This window comes from Lissotriton helveticus, chromosome 7, assembly GCF_964261635.1.
Source record: "Lissotriton helveticus chromosome 7, aLisHel1.1, whole genome shotgun sequence".
NCBI lineage: Eukaryota > Metazoa > Chordata > Amphibia > Caudata > Salamandridae > Lissotriton > Lissotriton helveticus.
Genome location: NC_136068.1, coordinates 34,442,798 through 34,461,272, shown reverse-complemented (window position 1 = coordinate 34,461,272; position 18,475 = coordinate 34,442,798). Strand labels below are relative to the sequence as shown.

The 18,475-nt window shown below is 49.4% G+C and overlaps 1 protein-coding gene across 1 annotated transcript in view; it reads left to right on the top strand.

The window, feature by feature from the left end:
* TMEM145 (transmembrane protein 145) overlaps window positions 1–18,475 on the top strand; it is a 243,413-nt gene that overhangs the window by 129,994 nt on the left and 94,944 nt on the right. Inside the window, exon 2 of the mRNA XM_078651318.1 lies at window positions 1,259–1,333. Coding sequence (XP_078507444.1) covers window positions 1,259–1,333 — 75 coding nt within the window. The remainder of the gene's footprint in view (window positions 1–1,258; window positions 1,334–18,475) is intronic.

Below are 18,475 nucleotides of genomic sequence, written 5' to 3'. Positions count from 1 at the left end.
CCTCTTTTGACATTAACACAGCCTATCCAGTGATAGTAACATTCCCTCTTTTGACATTAACATGACCTCCATTGACAGAAACACAGCCTATCCATTGACAGTAACACACCCTCCGTTGACAGTAACACAGCCTATCCATTGACAGTAACACACCCTCTGTTGACATTAACACAACCTATCCATTGACAGTAACACACCCTCTGTTGACATTAACACAACCTATCCATTGACAGTTACACACCCTCTGTTGACATTAACACAGTCTATCCATTGACAGTAACACAGCCTATCCATTGACAGAAACACACCCTCCGTTCACAGTAACACAGCCTATCCATTGACAGTAACACACCCTCTGTTGACATTAACACAACCTATCCATTGACAGTAACACACCCTCTGTTGACATTAACACAACCTATCCATTGACAGTTACATTCCCTCTGTTGACATTAACACAGTCTATCCATTGACAGTAACATTCCCTCTGTTGACAGAAACAAAGCCTATCCATTGACAGTAACACACCCTCTGTTGACATTAACACAGCCTATCCGTTGACAGTAACACACCCTCTGTTGACAGTAACACAGCCTATCCATTGACAGTAACACACCCTCTGTTGACAGTAACACAGCCTATCCATTGACAGTAACATTCCCTCTGTTGACAGAAACAAAGCCTATCCATTGACAGTAACACACCCTCTGTTGACATTAACACAGCCTATCCGTTGACAGTAACACACCCTCTGTTGACAGTAACACAGCCTATCCATTGACAGTAACACACCCTCTGTTGACAGTAACACAGCCTATGCATTGACAGTAAATGTAAATGTAAATGTGTGGCTTCTTATATAGCGCACTAATCACCCCTATGGGTCTCAAGGCGCTTGCTTTGGGAACCCGTCCTGGTTTTTCCCTGTGAGATAGCCCCTACTGGGCACCCCCAAGGTGAAAGCCAGGCATCCCGCTGCGGGGGGCCGTAGTGGAGATTGAGCAAGCTGTTGCCCAGAGTTGCAGAGTGTGAACCCCTGATTTGAGTAGGCACCGAAGCGAGAATTATCGAGTCCGTGGACATGTGAGATCAAGACCCTGCCGCGTCGGGAATTGAACCCGGGTCCCGGTCTGACCTCTGCTTCAGGGTCTGCCTCCTCTAACCAGTGAGCCACACTTCTCTGTTGATATTAACACAGCCTATCCTTTGACAGTAACAGCCTGCTTTGACAATAACACTGTTTCTCCTCCTCTTGCAGGACTGGGTGTTCCTGACACGCTTTTGCTTTCTTTCTGACTTTGGACGACTGGAGTTCAGATTCCGATATCCAGAGGTGAGTCCCAGACTGACAGCCAGCGCAGTGAGTACTCATCCTCCGACCCGGGCATTCCCTACATCTGGCACTGAGTGCCCAGCTGTTTCCATACAGGATAGTAGCCTAGCTGCTTGAGAGTTTTCAACTGACATCAGGATGCTGGCTGTGGTGGCTTCCATGACTGTAGTTGGGGCCAAGATTATGTGAGAATTGGATTGCTTGATCGTGATTGGGGCCTAGATCCATTAGAAGTGGCCTCACCGAAAGTCCTCCAGGGCAAGTGGCTTCACTTGTTGTGGTTGCAGCCAAGATTGTTTGAAAGGGGGCCTGCAAAAGTTACTTTATCTATCAGACGTGGATTCATCGATAGTGGTTAGGTCCTTGACCTATCAGACGTGGCTCCATCAATAGTGGTTAGTTCCTAGATTATTGAGAAGTGACTTCATTAATACTGATAAGGTCCTAGATTTTTAGATGGGGCTTCACCGATAGTGCTTAGGTGCTAGATTTCTGAGATGTGACTTCATTTATAGGGGTTAGTTCCTAGATTTCTGAGATGATGTTTCATCGATAGTGGTACGGTCCAAGAAATCTGAGATGCTGTTTCATCGATAGTGGTTAGGTCCGAGATTTCTGGGATGTGGCTTCATCGATAATGGTTAAGTTCTAGATTTGTGAGATGCATTTCATCGATGGTGGTTAGGCCATAGATTTGTGAGATATGACTTCATTTATAGGGGTTAGTTCCTAGATTTGTGAGATGTGACATCAATGATAGTGGTTCGGTCCTAGAATTCTGAGATGCTGTTTCGAATCTATGACAAAATATCGACTACAAAAATATCTACCTACCAAAATATCGCAACAAAAATATCAATGACAATAATATTGAGATCCTATCTCTAACAAGGTAAGTACAAAAATATCGAAAAAAATATATTGATGTCAAAAATATAGTTTTTTAGAAAATATCGTTTTATTTTAATAAAAAAACAATGTAATATTAATAAAATAATACTTATAAATGTAATAAACATAGTTAAAAATATATTATAATATTTAAACTTAATAAATAATGTAATTAAAACTATATATATATAATAATATTAATAAAGATAAAATACATAGTATATACTTCATTAATAATAACTCAAATAATTATTTTAATAACTTACAAATAAATGAAAATATAATAAATTACAAATAAATTTATATACATAAATTAATAATATAAATACCAATTAATAACAATGTAAAACTAATTTAAAAAAAAAATACATTTTGGATAGCGTACGGGTAAAAATTACTATTCCCACTCCAGAGAGTGCAACAGTAGGGAAAGTGTTGGATAGCGTAGGGGTAACAATTACTATTCCCACTCTATAGAGTGCAACAGTAGGGAAAGTATTGGATAGCGTACGGGTAAAAATTACTATTCCCACTCCAGAGAGTGCAACAGTTGGGAAAGTGTTGGATAGAGTAGGGGTAAAAATTACTATTCCCACTCCACAGAGTGCAACAGTAGGGAAAGTGTTGGATAGCGTGGGGTAACAATTACTATTCCCACTCCAGAGCGTGCAACAGTAGGGAAAGTGTTGGATAGCGTAGGGGTAAAAATTACTATTCCCACTCCAGAGAGTGCAACAGTAGGGTAAGTGTTGGATAGCGTAGGGGTAAAAATTACTATTCCCACTCCAGAGAGTGCAACAGTAAGGAAAGTGTTGGATAGCGTATGGGTAACAATTACTATTCCAACTCCAGAGAGTGCAACAGTAGGGAAAGTGTTGGATAGCGTAGGGGTAAAAATTACTATTCCCACTCCAGAGAGTGCAACAGTAGGGAAAGTGTTGGATAGCGTAGGGGTAAAAATTACTATTCCCACTCCAGAGAGTGCAACAGTAGGGAAAGTGTTGGATAGCGTAGGGGTAAAAATTACTATTCCCACTCCAGAGAGTGGAACAGTAGAGAAAGTGTTGGATAGCGTAGAGGTAAAAATGACTATTCCCACTCCAGAGAGTGCAACAGTAGGGAAAGTGTTGGATAGCGTACGGGTAAAAATTACTATTCCCACTCCAGACAATGCAACAGTAGGGAAAGTGTTGGATAGCGTAGGGGTAAAAATTACTATTCCCACTCCAGAGAGTGCAACAGTAGGGAAAGTGTTGGATAGCGTAGAGGTAAAAATTACTATTCCCACTCCAGAGAGTGCAACAGTAGGGAAAGTGTTGGATAGCGTAGGGGTAAAAATTATTATTCCCACTCCGGAGAGTGCAACAGTAGAGAAAGTGTTGGATAGCGTAGAGGTAAAAATTACTATTCCCACTCTGGAGAGTGCAACAGTAGGGAAAGTGTTGGATAGCGTAGGGGTAACAATTACTATTCCAACTCCAGGGAGTGCAACAGTAGGGAAAGTGTTGGATAGCATAGGGGTAACAATAACTATTCCAACTCCAGAGAGTGCAACAGTAGGGAAAGTGTTGGATAGCGTAGGGGTAAAAATAACAAACTTATAAATAAATGTATTTTTTCAAATAATAAAAATATTAACTATTAAATAAATATAAACCATTTACAAATACCAATACATAACTATTAAAAACATGATTAGCAAAATATTTTTAACCCAAAAAAATAATAAAAAATACCATATAATAATATTTAATTACCAATTAATAATTAATTAACAATTATATAATTAACAAAACAATTAATTAAAGAACATTATTACTTAATTACATTTAAATTACTTCCCACCCTATTCCCCTATAAACCCACAACCCGCTACAGAACATAATTATCAATTAATCAATTAATTAAAATTAATTACCAATTAACTAAAAATAATTATCAATTAAAATTAATTTATAATTCTTACTAATTTATAATTAATTTAACATAATTAAATTACTTCCCACCCTATCCCCCTATACACCCACAACCCGCTACAGAACATATTTATCAATTAATCAATTAATTAAAATGAATTACCAATTAATTAAAAATAATTACCAATTAATTAAAATTAATTTATAATTCCTACTAATTAATAATTAATTTAACATAATTAAATTACTTCCCACCATATTCCCCTATAAACCCACAACCCGCTACAGAACATATTTATCAATTAATAACTTAATTAAAATTAATTACCAATTAATTAAAATTAATTACCAATTAATTAAAATTAATTTATAATTCCTACTAATTAATAATTAATTTAACATAATTAAATTACTTCCCACCCTATTCCCCTATAAACCCACAACCCGCTACAGTACTAAAATACAAATTTTAATTAAATTACATAAAAATAAATTTAAAACATAATAAATACATAATAATATACACAAAAATAATTCAAAAATCGATATTAGTAACATCGAAATTATTAACATCGATATTACTTACATCGATATTTCAAACTTCGATATTACTAATATCGATATGAAATCTATCGATATTACTTACCTTCTATATTATGTCCCTTCGATATTTAAACTTCGATATAATTGTATATCGATATTTAAATATCGATATTTTGTCTGCATACCGCTGTTTCATTGATAGTGGTTAGGTCCGAGATTTCTGGGATGTGGCTTCATCGATAATGGTTAAGTTCTAGATTTGTGAGATGCAGTTCATCGATGGTGGTTAGGCCATAGATTTGTGAGATGTGGCATCATCAATAGTGGTTCGGTCCTAGAATTCTGAGATGCTGTTTCATCAATAGTGCTTAGGTTCTAGATTTGTGAAATGTGACTTCATTTATAGGGGTTAGTTCCTAGACATCCACTACAGCCCCTAGTACACAGGGAGTTGAACACAGAGAGTCAGACTTCCTCCGTTCTACTCAGAACCCAAGGGGATCAGCTGCAAAGTGCCTCAGGGATCCTCCCTGAACCCCACCATTTTCAACATCTACACTGGCCCGCTTGCAGCCATTGTCTGATGCCACGGACTCACAATAGTTTCCTACACCGATGACACCCAGCTGACTCTCTCCCTCACTGACGAACCCATGGCTGCCAAGAGCAACTTCCAAAAAGAGATGGAGGCAGTCGCCACCTGGATGAAGGAGAGTTGCCTCAAGCTCAACTCAGACAAGACCGAGGTCCTCATCCTGGGCTCCACACCCTCCGCCTAGGATGACTTCTGGTGGTCCGCAGTGCTCTGAACCCCCCCCCCCACCCCACCCACAGACCACGAGCAAAACCTCTGCATCGTCCTGGACTCCTCGTTGTCAATGAACCACCAAATCAACGCCGTATTGTCCTCCTACTTGCAGACACTCTGTGTGCTTCGTAAGATCTTCAAGCGGATACCCACTGAGTCCAGGAAAACAGTCACCCATGCACTCATCAGTTGCAGACTCGACTACGAAAACGCACTCTACACTGGCACCACCCAAAAACTCCTACAGAACCTGCAGAACATCCAGAACATCTCTGCGAGACTTATTCTGAAAGTACCCCGCTGCAGCCACATCACCAGTCACCTGAGAGACCTACACTCGCTCCCGATCAGGAGAATAACCTTCAAGCTCCTCATGCACGCCTAGAAAGCCCTTCACAACACCGGACCTGCATACCTCAAACACCGCCTATCCTTCTACACACCCACCTGACCTCCGCTCCACTCAAATGATCCTGGCCACTATCCCACGGATCCGCAAGACCACGGCTGGAGGGAAATCCTTCTCCTACCTCGCTGCAAAGACCTGTAACTCCCTGCCTCTACATATCAGGCAATCACCGCTGCTGCCTCAATTCAGGAAGGATCTCAAGACAGAACCGCAGATCCACCCCCCCACTGAATGATTGATTTATTAGTGATAAAGCACCCTCCAGGAGACCTCAGATACACCCCTGCAGTGCCTAGAGATGAAATACCCTCAGTGAGACGTTAGAGACATCCCCTACAGTCCCTAGTACACAGAGTCAGACTTCCTCCGTTTTACTCAGAACCCACAGAGATCAGCTGCGGAGTGCCTCAAGGATCTTCCCTGAGCCGCATTATTTTCAACATCTACACGGGCCCACTTGCAGCCATCGTCAGACTCCACGGACTCAACATAATCTCCTATTCCGATTACAAACAGCTGATTCGCTCTCCCACTGACGAACCCATGGCTGCCAAGAGCAACTTCCACAAAGAGACGGAGGCAGGCGCCACCTGGATGAAGGAGAGTTGCCTCGAGCTCAACTCAGACAAGACCAAGGTCCTCATCCTGGGCTCCACACCCTCAGCCTGGGATGACTCCTGGTGGTCCGCAGTGCTCTGAACTCCCCCCCCCCCCACCCACAGACCACGAGCAAAACCTCCACATCATCCTGGGCTCCACACCCTCCACCTGGGATGACTCCTGGTGGTCCGCAGTGCTCTGAACCCCTCCCCCCGACAGACCATGCGTAAAACCTCTACATCATCCTGGACTCCACGACCTTTCAGAGACACCCCCCGCAGCTCCTCGTGATAATGTGCCCTCCACGAGACCTCAAATACACCCCTACAGTGCCTAGTGATAAAATACTTTCCGTGAGATGTTAGATACATCCCCTACAGCCGCTAGGGATAAATCACCCTCCACGACCCTTCAGAGACACCCCCCACAGATCCTAGTGATAAAGGGACCTTCATGATTACTTTAGCTTTAGGGACCTGGAATATTCTAAACTGTCGCACTTGCAGGTTGGTAGTTGTTTTGGTGCCGTCATTGGCAGCGATGACAGGTAATGGGTGGTGCAGGCTGCAGTGGCCTCCTGGTCAGGTCCTGGCACTTATTATTGTACGAGTTGAACACTGCTGGAGGGTCACCTCCAGCACCTCCCCAGGGACTGGAGAGAGATGGAGGACAAGACCTGGCTGCAGCAGCTCTTCTTCTGGACTGAGACTCAGGCTAGTTTGTGATAGGCTAACGAGGTAACAGCTCACAGTGGTAGGGTGGGGTCCTTGGGGAGACAGAGAACACTGAAGTATCTGGTAATTAGGGCAATCATTGATGTCAAGCAGGCCCCAGACTTACACTACGCCCAATCGTCCTTGGCAAGACTTGGACAGTATGAGGAGACCCTCTCTGAGTCCAGGAGCACAAGAGGCTGCAGCAGGGACACCAGGAGGAAGGAATGACCAAATGTAGAGGGGATGGAAATAACAAGGAAGGTGTGGAGACGCTAACACGTGTAGAACTAAGCGGAGTGGGAACCCTATAACACAGGAGGCTGTGGGGCACAGACTGTCTCCTGCTGCTGGTACTTAAAGTCACTTGGAAGTAGTTGCCCTATCCTATTGCCTGGGAGGGGCTTCTAGTCCACCGTGTCCTGCCAGCCCCTTCCTCTGAGCCCATCCTCCACAGGCCTGTCCCCCCCCTCTTCCAAGCCTGCCCAGGTGTCAGGTTAGGCCTTCTGCTCTGTTGGCCTGTGATGTTTTTCTCTGTGACAATCTACATGTGAGTCTTTCTTCTAGCTCACCTGGCTAGCTTTGGGCTCTCTGGGCGACCGTATCCTGACACTCCAGACTAGTTTTGTTTGCAGTTGTGTGACCTGCAAGTGCTCTGGTCTCTTCAACCCTTTACAAGCCTGCCTCCGATGTGACCTTTGATTCTTCTACTCCTCTCTCCCTGGTTCTGTCTCTGCTCTTCTGTTTCCCCTCTGCCTCTGCTATTCCCTTCCTTGTTCTTCTTCGAGCTCTCTCTAATTTTATCCCTTCTCTTCTCTGCTTGGTTCTGTCACTTCTCTCTTGTTCCACCTATTTCTCTCTTTTCTTCTCTTTTTTTATTTGTTCTCCTTTCTCTCCCTGGTTCTATCTCATCTCTCCCGGCTCTGTCTCTTCTCTCTCGGCTCTGTCTCTTCTCTCTCAGCTTTATCTCTTCTCTCCCTTGCTCTGTCCCTTCTCTCCCTGGCTCTGTCTCTTCTCTCCCTGGCTCAGTCTCTTCTTCCCTGGCTCAGTCTCTTCTCTCCCTGGCTCTGTCTCTTCTCTCCCTGGCTCTATCTCTTCTCCCTGGCTCTGGCTCTTCTCTCCCTGGCTCTGTCTCATCTCTCCTGGCTCAGTCTCTTCTTTCCTGGCTCTGTCTCTTCTCTCCCTGGTTCTGTCTCTTCTCTCCCTGGCTCAGTCTCTTCTTTCCTGGCTCTGTCTTTTCTCTCCCTGTTTCTCTCTCTTCTCTCCCCGCTTCTATTGCTTCTCTCCCAGGTTTTATCTTTCCACTTCCTTGTTCAATCAATTCTGTTCCCGGTTCTGTCTCTTCTCTCCCTGGTTCTGTCTCTTCTTTCCCTGGTTCTATCTCATCTCTCCCTGGCTCTGTCCCTTCTCTTCCTGGCTCTGTCTCTTCTCTCCTTAGCTCTGTCTCTTCTCTCCCTGGCTCTGTCTCTTCTCTCCCTGGCTCTGTCCCTTCTCTTCCTGGCTCTGTATCTTCTCTCCCTGGCTCTGTCTCTTCTCTCCCTGGCTCTGGACCTTCTCTCCCTGGCTCTGTCCCTTCTCTGCCTGGCTCAGTCTCATCTCTGCTGGCTCTGTCCCTTCTCTCCCCGGCTCTGTCTCTTCTCTCTCTGGCTCTGTCTCTTCTCTCTCTGGCTCTGTCCCTTCTCTCCCCGGCTCTGTCTCTTCTCTCCCTGGCTCTGTCTCTTCTGTCTCTGGTTCTGTCTCTTCTCTCCCTGGCTCTGTCTCTTCTCTCTCTGGCTCTGTCTCTTCTCTCCCTGGCTCTGTCTCTTCTCTCTCTGGTTCTGTCCCTTCTCTCCCTGGCTCTGTCTCTTCTCTCCCTGGCTCTGTCCCTTCTCTCCCTGGCTCTGTCTCTTCTCTCCCTGGCTCAGTCTCTTCTCTCCCTGGCTCTGTCTCTTCTCTCTCTGGCTCTGTCCCTTCTCTCCCTGGCTCTGTCTCTTCTCTCCCTGGCTTTATCTCATCTCTCCCTGGCTCTGTCTCTTCTCTCTCTTGCTCAGTCTCTTCTCTCCCTGGCTCTGTCTCTTCTCTCCCTGGCTCTGTCCCTTCTCTTCCTGGCTCTGTCTCTTCTCTCCCTGGCTCAGTCTCTTCTCTCCCTGGCTCTGTCTCTTCTCTCCCTGGCTCTGGACCTTCTCTCCCTGGCTCTGTCCCTTCTCTGCCTGGCTCAGTCTCATCTCTCCTGGCTCAGTCTCTTCTCTCCTGGCTCAGTCTCTTCTCTCCCTGGCTCAGTCTCTTCTTTCCTGGCTATGTCTCTTCTCTCCCTGGTTCTATCTCTTCTCTCCCTGGCTCTGTCTCATCTCTCCCTGTCTCTGTCTTTTCTCTCCTGGTTCTGTCTCTTCTCTCCCTGTCTCAGTCTCTTCTCTCCCTGGCTCTGTCCCTTCTCTCCCTGGCTCTGTCTCTTCTCTCCCTGGCTCTGGACCTTCTCTCCCTGGCTCTGTCCCTTCTCTGCCTGGCTCAGTCTCATCTCTCCTGGCTCAGTCTCTTCTTTCCTGGCTCTGTCTCTTCTCTCCCTGGCTCAGTCTCTTCTTTCCTGGCTCTGTCTCTTCTCTCCCTGGCTCAGTCTCTTCTTTCCTGGCTCTGTCTCTTCTCTCCCTGGTTCTGTCTCATCTCTCCCTGTCTCTGTCTCTTCTCTCCTGGTTCTGTCTCTTCTCTCCCTGGCTCTGTCTCTTCTCTCCCTGTCTCTGTCTCTTCTCTCCTGGCTCTGTCTCTTCTCTCCCTGGCTCTGTCTCTTCTCTCCTGGCTCTGTTCCTTCTCTCCCTGGTTCTGTCTCATCTCTCCCTGGCTCAGTCTCTTCTTTCCTGGCTCTGTCTCATCTCTCCTGGCTCAGTCTCTTCTTTCCTGGCTCTGTCTCTTCTCTCCCTGGCTCAGTCTCTTCTTTCCTGGCTCTGTCTCTTCTCTCCCTGGCTCAGTCTCTTCTTTCCTGGCTCTGTCTCTTCTCTCCCTGGCTCAGTCTCTTCTTTCCTGGCTCTGTCTCTTCTCTCCCTGGCTCAGTCTCTTCTTTCCTGGCTCTGTCTCTTCTCTCCCTGGTTCTGTCTCATCTCTCCCTGTCTCTGTCTCTTCTCTCCTGGTTCTGTCTCTTCTCTCCCTGGCTCTGTCTCTTCTCTCCCTGGCTCTGTCTCTTCTCTCCCTGGCTCAGTCTCTTCTTTCCTGGCTCTGTCTCATCTCTCCTGGCTCAGTCTCTTCTTTCCTGGCTCTGTCTCTTCTCTCCCTGGCTCAGTCTCTTCTTTCCTGGCTCTGTCTCTTCTCTCCCTGGCTCAGTCTCTTCTTTCCTGGCTCTGTCTCTTCTCTCCCTGGCTCAGTCTCTTCTTTCCTGGCTCTGTCTCTTCTCTCCCTGGTTCTGTCTCATCTCTCCCTGTCTCTGTCTCTTCTCTCCTGGTTCTGTCTCTTCTCTCCCTGGCTCTGTCTCTTCTCTCCCTGTCTCTGTCTCTTCTCTCCTGGCTCTGTCTCTTCTTTCCCTGGCTCTGTCTCTTCTCTCCTGGCTCAGTCTCTTCTTTCCTGGCTCTGTCTCTTCTCTCCCTGGCTCAGTCTCTTCTTTCCTGGCTCTGTCTCATCTCTCCTGGCTCAGCCTCTTCTTTCCTGGCTCTGTCTCTTCTCTCCCTGGCTCAGTCTCTTCTTTCCTGGCTCTGTCTCTTCTCTCCCTGGCTCAGTCTCTTCTTTCCTGGCTCTGTCTCTTCTCTCCCTGGTTCTGTCTCATCTATCCCTGTCTCTGTCTCTTCTCTCCTGGTTCTGTCTCTTCTCTCCCTGGCTCTGTCTCTTCTCTCCCTGTCTCTGTCTCTTCTCTCCTGGCTCTGTCTCTTCTCTCCCTGGCTCTGTCTCTTCTCTCCTGGCTCTGTTCCTTCTCTCCCTGGTTCTGTCTCATCTCTCCCTGTCTCTGTCTCTTCTTTCCTGGCTCTGTCTATTCTCTCCCTGGTTCTGTCTCTTCTCTCCCTGGCTCAGTCTCTTCTTTCCTGGCTCTGTCTTTTCTCTCCCTGTTTCTCTCTCTTCTCTCCCCGCTTCTATTGCTTCTCTCCCAGGTTTTATCTTTCCACTTCCTTGTTCAATCAATTCTGTTCCCGGTTCTGTCTCTTCTCTCCCTGGTTCTGTCTCTTCTTTCCCTGGTTCTATCTCATCTCTCCCTGGCTCTGTCCCTTCTCTTCCTGGCTCTGTCTCTTCTCTCCTTAGCTCTGTCTCTTCTCTCCCTGGCTCTGTCTCTTCTCTCCCTGGCTCTGTCCCTTCTCTTCCTGGCTCTGTATCTTCTCTCCCTGGCTCTGTCTCTTCTCTCCCTGGCTCTGGACCTTCTCTCCCTGGCTCTGTCCCTTCTCTGCCTGGCTCAGTCTCATCTCTCCTGGCTCTGTCCCTTCTCTCCCCGGCTCTGTCTCTTCTCTCTCTGGCTCTGTCTCTTCTCTCTCTGGCTCTGTCCCTTCTCTCCCCGGCTCTGTCTCTTCTCTCCCTGGCTCTGTCTCTTCTGTCTCTGGTTCTGTCTCTTCTCTCCCTGGCTCTGTCTCTTCTCTCTCTGGCTCTGTCTCTTCTCTCCCTGGCTCTGTCTCTTCTCTCTCTGGTTCTGTCCCTTCTCTCCCTGGCTCTGTCTCTTCTCTCCCTGGCTCAGTCTCTTCTCTCCCTGGCTCTGTCCCTTCTCTCCCTGGCTCTGTCTCTTCTCTCCCTGGCTCTGGACCTTCTCTCCCTGGCTCTGTCCCTTCTCTGCCTGGCTCAGTCTCATCTCTCCTGGCTCAGTCTCTTCTTTCCTGGCTCTGTCTCTTCTCTCCCTGGCTCAGTCTCTTCTTTCCTGGCTCTGTCTCTTCTCTCCCTGGCTCAGTCTCTTCTTTCCTGGCTCTGTCTCTTCTCTCCCTGGTTCTGTCTCATCTCTCCCTGTCTCTGTCTCTTCTCTCCTGGTTCTGTCTCTTCTCTCCCTGGCTCTGTCTCTTCTCTCCCTGTCTCTGTCTCTTCTCTCCTGGCTCTGTCTCTTCTCTCCCTGGCTCTGTCTCTTCTCTCCTGGCTCTGTTCCTTCTCTCCCTGGTTCTGTCTCATCTCTCCCTGTCTCTGTCTCTTCTTTCCTGGCTCTGTCTATTCTCTCCCTGGTTCTGTCTCTTCTCTCCCTGGCTCAGTCTCTTCTTTCCTGGCTCTGTCTTTTCTCTCCCTGTTTCTCTCTCTTCTCTCCCCGCTTCTATTGCTTCTCTCCCAGGTTTTATCTTTCCACTTCCTTGTTCAATCAATTCTGTTCCCGGTTCTGTCTCTTCTCTCCCTGGTTCTGTCTCTTCTTTCCCTGGTTCTATCTCATCTCTCCCTGGCTCTGTCCCTTCTCTTCCTGGCTCTGTCTCTTCTCTCCTTAGCTCTGTCTCTTCTCTCCCTGGCTCTGTCTCTTCTCTCCCTGGCTCTGTCCCTTCTCTTCCTGGCTCTGTATCTTCTCTCCCTGGCTCTGGCTCTTCTCTCCCTGGCTCTGGACCTTCTCTCCCTGGCTCTGTCCCTTCTCTGCCTGGCTCAGTCTCATCTCTCCTGGCTCTGTCCCTTCTCTCCCCGGCTCTGTCTCTTCTCTCTCTGGCTCTGTCTCTTCTCTCTCTGGCTCTGTCCCTTCTCTCCCCGGCTCTGTCTATTCTCTCCCTGGCTCTGTCTCTTCTGTCTCTGGTTCTGTCTCTTCTCTCCCTGGCTCTGTCTCTTCTCTCTCTGGCTCTGTCTCTTCTCTCCCTGGCTCTGTCTCTTCTCTCTCTGGTTCTGTCCCTTCTCTCCCTGGCTCTGTCTCTTCTCTCCCTGGCTCTGTCTCTTCTCTCTCTGGTTCTGTCCCTTCTCTCCCTGGCTCTGTCTCTTCTCTCCCTGGCTCTGTCCCTTCTCTCCCTGGCTCTGTCTCTTCTCTCCCTGGCTCAGTCTCTTCTCTCCCTGGCTCTGTCTCTTCTCTCTCTGGCTCCGTCCCTTCTCTCCCTGGCTCTGTCTCTTCTCTCCCTGGCTCTATCTCATCTCTCCCTGGCTCTGTCTCTTCTCTCTCTTGCGCAGTCTCTTCTCTCCCTGGCTCTGTCTCTTCTCTCCCTGGCTCTGTCCCTTCTCTTCCTGGCTCTGTCTCTTCTCTCCCTGGCTCAGTCTCTTCTCTCCCTGACTCTGTCTCTTCTCTCCCTGGCTCTATCTCTTCTCCCTGGCTCTGTCTCTTCTCTCCCTGGCTCTGTCTCTTCTCTCCCTGGCTCTGGACCTTCTCTCCCTGGCTCTGTCCCTTCTCTGCCTGGCTCAGTCTCATCTCTCCTGGCTCAGTCTCTTCTCTCCTGGCTCAGTCTCTTCTCTCCCTGGCTCAGTCTCTTCTTTCCTGGCTCTGTCTCTTCTCTCCCTGGTTCTATCTCTTCTCTCCCTGGCTCTGTCTCATCTCTCCCTGTCTCTGTCTTTTCTCTCCTGGTTCTGTCTCATCTCTCCCTGTCTCAGTCTCTTCTCTCCCTGGCTCTGTCCCTTCTCTCCCTGGCTCTGTCTCTTCTCTCCCTGGCTCTAGACCTTCTCTCCCTGGCTCTGTCCCTTCTCTGCCTGGCTCAGTCTCATCTCTCCTGGCTCAGTCTCTTCTTTCCTGGCTCTGTCTCTTCTCTCCCTGGCTCAGTCTCTTCTTTCCTGGCTCTGTCTCTTCTCTCCCTGGCGCAGTCTCTTCTTTCCTGGCTCTGTCTCTTCTCTCCCTGGTTCTGTCTCATCTCTCCCTGTCTCTGTCTCTTCTCTCCTGGTTCTGTCTCTTCTCTCCCTGGCTCTGTCTCTTCTCTCCCTGTCTCTGTCTCTTCTCTCCTGGCTCTGTCTCTTCTCTCCCTGGCTCTGTCTCTTCTCTCCTGGCTCTGTTCCTTCTCTCCCTGGTTCTGTCTCATCTCTCCCTGTCTCTGTCTCTTCTCTCCCTGGCTCTGTCTCTTCTCTCCCTGGCTCTGTCTCTTCTCTCCCTGGCTCTGTCTCTTCTCTCCTGGCTCTGTTCCTTCTATCCCTGGTTCTGTCTCTTCTCTCCCTGGTTCTGTCTCTTCTCTCCCCGGCTCTGTCTCTTCTCTCCCTGGCACTGTCTCTTCTCTCCCTGGCTCTGTCTCTTCTCTCCTGGCTCTGTCTCTTCTCTCCCTGGTTCTATCTCTTCTCTCCCTGGCTCTGTCTCATCTCTCCCTGTCTCTGTCTCTTCTCTCCTGGTTCTGTCTCTTCTCTCCCTGTCTCAGTCTCTTCTCTCCCTGGCTCTGTCCCTTCTCTCCCTGGCTCTGTCTCTTCTCTCCCTGGCTCTGGACCTTCTCTCCCTGGCTCTGTCCCTTCTCTGCCTGGCTCAGTCTCATCTCTCCTGGCTCAGTCTCTTCTTTCCTGGCTCAGTCTCTTCTCTCCTGGTTCTGTCTCTTATCCCTGTCTCTGACTCTTCTCTCCCTGGTTCTATCTCTTCTCTCCCTGGCTCTGTCTCATCTCTCCCTGTCTCTGTCTCTTCTCTCCTGGTTCTGTCTCTTCTCTCCCTGTCTCAGTCTCTTCTCTCCCTGGCTCTGTCCCTTCTCTCCCTGGCTCTGTCTCTTCTCTCCCTGGCTCTGGACCTTCTCTCCCTGGCTCTGTCCCTTCTCTGCCTGGCTCAGTCTCATCTCTCCTGGCTCAGTCTCTTCTTTCCTGGCTCAGTCTCTTCTCTCCTGGTTCTATCTCTTATCCCTGTCTCTGTCTCTTCTCTCCTGGTTCTGTCTCTTCTCTCCCTGGCTCTGTCTCTTCTCTCCCTGGCTCTGTCTCTTCTCTCCCTGGCTCTGTCTCTTCTCTCTCTGGCTCCGTCTCTACTCTCCCTGGCTCTGTCTCTTCTCTCCCTGGCTCTGTCTCTTCTCTCCTGGCTCTGTCCCTTCTCTCCCTGGCTCTGTCTCTTCTCTCCCTGTCTCTGTCTCTTCTCTCCTGGCTCTGTCTCTTCTCTCCCTGGTTCTGTCTCTTCTCTCCCTGGCTCTGTCTTTTCTCTCCCTGTTTCTCTCTCTTCTCTCCCCGGTTCTATTGCTTCTCTCCCAGGTTTTATCTTTCCACTTCCTTGTTCTATCAATTCTGTTCCTGGTTCTGTCTCTTCTCTCCATGTCTCTGTCTCTTCTCTCCTGTCTCTGTCTCTTCTCTCCCTGGCTCAGTTTGTCTCTTCTCTCCCTGGCTCTGTCTCTTCTCTCCCTGGCTCTGTCCCTGGCTCTGCCTCTTCTCTCTCTTGTTCTGTCTCTTCTCTCCCTGGCTCAGTCTCTTCTTTCCTGGCTCTGCCCCTTCTCTCCCTGGCTCTGTCCCTTCTGTCCCTGGCTCTGCCTCTTCTCTCTCTGGTTCTGTCTCTTCTCTCCCTGGCTCAGTCTCTTCTTTCCTGGCTCTGCCCCTTCTCTCCCTGGCTCTGTTCCTTCTCTCCCTGTCTCTGTCTCTTCTGTCCCTGGCTCTGCCTCTTCTCTCTCTGGTTCTGTCTCTTCTCTCCCTGGCTCTGTCTCTTCTCTCCTGTCTCTGTCTCTTCTCTCCCTGGCTCAGTCTCTTCTCTCCTGGCTCTGTCTCTTCTCTCCCTGGCTCTGTCTCTTCTCTCCTGGCTCTGTCTCTTCTCTCCTGGCTCTTTCTCTTCTCTCCCTGGCTCTGTCTCTTCTCTCCTGGCTCTGTCTCTTCTCTCCCTGGCTCTAGACCTTCTCTCCCTGGCTCTGTCCCTTCTCTGCCTGGCTCAGTCTCATCTCTCCTGGCTCAGTCTCTTCTTTCCTGGCTCTGTCTCTTCTCTCCCTGGCTCAGTCTCTTCTTTCCTGGCTCTGTCTCTTCTCTCCCTGGCGCAGTCTCTTCTTTCCTGGCTCTGTCTCTTCTCTCCCTGGTTCTGTCTCATCTCTCCCTGTCTCTGTCTCTTCTCTCCTTGTTCTGTCTCTTCTCTCCCTGGCTCTGTCTCTTCTCTCCCTGTCTCTGTCTCTTCTCTCCTGGCTCTGTCTCTTCTCTCCCTGGCTCTGTCTCTTCTCTCCTGGCTCTGTTCCTTCTCTCCCTGGTTCTGTCTCATCTCTCCCTGTCTCTGTCTCTTCTCTCCCTGGCTCTGTCTCTTCTCTCCCTGGCTCTGTCTCTTCTCTCCCTGGCTCTGTCTCTTCTCTCCTGGCTCTGTTCCTTCTATCCCTGGTTCTGTCTCTTCTCTCCCTGGTTCTGTCTCTTCTCTCCCCGGCTCTGTCTCTTCTCTCCCTGGCTCTGTCTCTTCTCTCCCTGGCTCTGTCTCTTCTCTCCTGGCTCTGTCTCTTCTCTCCCTGGTTCTATCTCTTCTCTCCCTGGCTCTGTCTCATCTCTCCCTGTCTCTGTCTCTTCTCTCCTGGTTCTGTCTCTTCTCTCCCTGTCTCAGTCTCTTCTCTCCCTGGCTCTGTCCCTTCTCTCCCTGGCTCTGTCTCTTCTCTCCCTGGCTCTGGACCTTCTCTCCCTGGCTCTGTCCCTTCTCTGCCTGGCTCAGTCTCATCTCTCCTTGCTCAGTCTCTTCTTTCCTGGCTCAGTCTCTTCTCTCCTGGTTCTGTCTCTTATCCCTGTCTCTGACTCTTCTCTCCCTGGTTCTATCTCTTCTCTCCCTGGCTCTGTCTCATCTCTCCCTGTCTCTGTCTCTTCTCTCCTGGTTCTGTCTCTTCTCTCCCTGTCTCAGTCTCTTCTCTCCCTGGCTCTGTCCCTTCTCTCCCTGGCTCTGTCTCTTCTCTCCCTGGCTCTGGACCTTCTCTCCCTGGCTCTGTCCCTTCTCTGCCTGGCTCAGTCTCATCTCTCCTGGCTCAGTCTCTTCTTTCCTGGCTCAGTCTCTTCTCTCCTGGTTCTATCTCTTATCCCTGTCTCTGTCTCTTCTCTCCTGGTTCTGTCTCTTCTCTCCCTGGCTCTGTCTCTTCTCTCCCTGGCTCTGTCTCTTCTCTCCCTGGCTCTGTCTCTTCTCTCTCTGGCTCCGTCTCTACTCTCCCTGGCTCTGTCTCTTCTCTCCCTGGCTCTGTCTCTTCTCTCCTGGCTCTGTCCCTTCTCTCCCTGGCTCTGTCTCTTCTCTCCCTGTCTCTGTCTCTTCTCTCCTGGCTCTGTCTCTTCTCTCCCTGGTTCTGTCTCTTCTCTCCCTGGCTCTGTCTTTTCTCTCCCTGTTTCTCTCTCTTCTCTCCCCGGTTCTATTGCTTCTCTCCCAGGTTTTATCTTTCCACTTCCTTGTTCTATCAATTCTGTTCCTGGTTCTGTCTCTTCTCTCCATGTCTCTGTCTCTTCTCTCCTGTCTCTGTCTCTTCTCTCCCTGGCTCAGTTTGTCTCTTCTCTCCCTGGCTCTGTCTCTTCTCTCCCTGGCTCTGTCCCTTCTGTCCCTGGCTCTGCCTCTTCTCTCTCTGGTTCTGTCTCTTCTCTCCCTGGCTCAGTCTCTTCTTTCCTGGCTCTGCCCCTTCTCTCCCTGGCTCTGTCCCTTCTGTCCCTGGCTCTGCCTCTTCTCTCTCTGGTTCTGTCTCTTCTCTCCCTGGCTCAGTCTCTTCTTTCCTGGCTCTGCCCCTTCTCTCCCTGGCTCTGTTCCTTCTCTCCCTGGCTCTGTCTCTTCTGTCCCTGGCTCTGCCTCTTCTCTCTCTGGTTCTGTCTCTTCTCTCCCTGGCTCTGTCTCTTCTCTCCTGGCTCTGTCTCTTCTCTCCCTGGCTCAGTCTCTTCTCTCCTGGCTCTGTCTCTTCTCTCCCTGGCTCTGTCTCTTCTCTCCTGGCTCTGTCTCTTCTCTCCTGGCTCTTTCTCTTCTCTCCCTGGCTCTGTCTCTTCTCTCCTGGCTCTGTCTCTTCTCTCCCTGGCTCAGATTGTCTCTTCTCTCCCTGGCTCTGTCTCTTCTCTCCTGGCTCTGTCTCTTCTCTCCCTGGCTCAGTCTCTTCTCTCCTGGCTCTGTCCCTTCTCTCTCTAGCTCTGTCTCTTCTCTTCTCTCCCTGGCTCTGTCTCTTCTCTCTCTGGCTCTGTCTCTTCTCTCCCTGGCTCAGTCTCTTCTCTCTCTGGCTCAGTCTCTTCTCTCCCTGGTTCTGTCTCTTCTCTCCTGGCTCTGTCTCTTCTCTCCCTGGCTCGGTCCCTTCTGTCCCTGGCTCTGTCCCTTCTCTCCCTGGCTCTGTCTCTTCTGTCCCTGGCTCTGTTCCTTCTCTCCCTGGCTCTGTCCCTTCTCTCCCTGGCTCTGTCCCTTCTCTCCCTGGCTCTGTCTCTTCTGTCCCTGGCTCTGTTCCTTCTCTCCCTGGTTCTGTCTCTTCTCTCCCTGGCTCTGTCTCTTCTCTCCCTGGCTCTGCCTCTTCTCTCTCTGTCTCTGTCTCTTCTCTCCCTGGCTCTGTCCCTTCTCTCCCTGGCTCTGTATCTTCTGTCCCTGGCTCTGTTCCTTCTTTCCCTGGCTCTGTC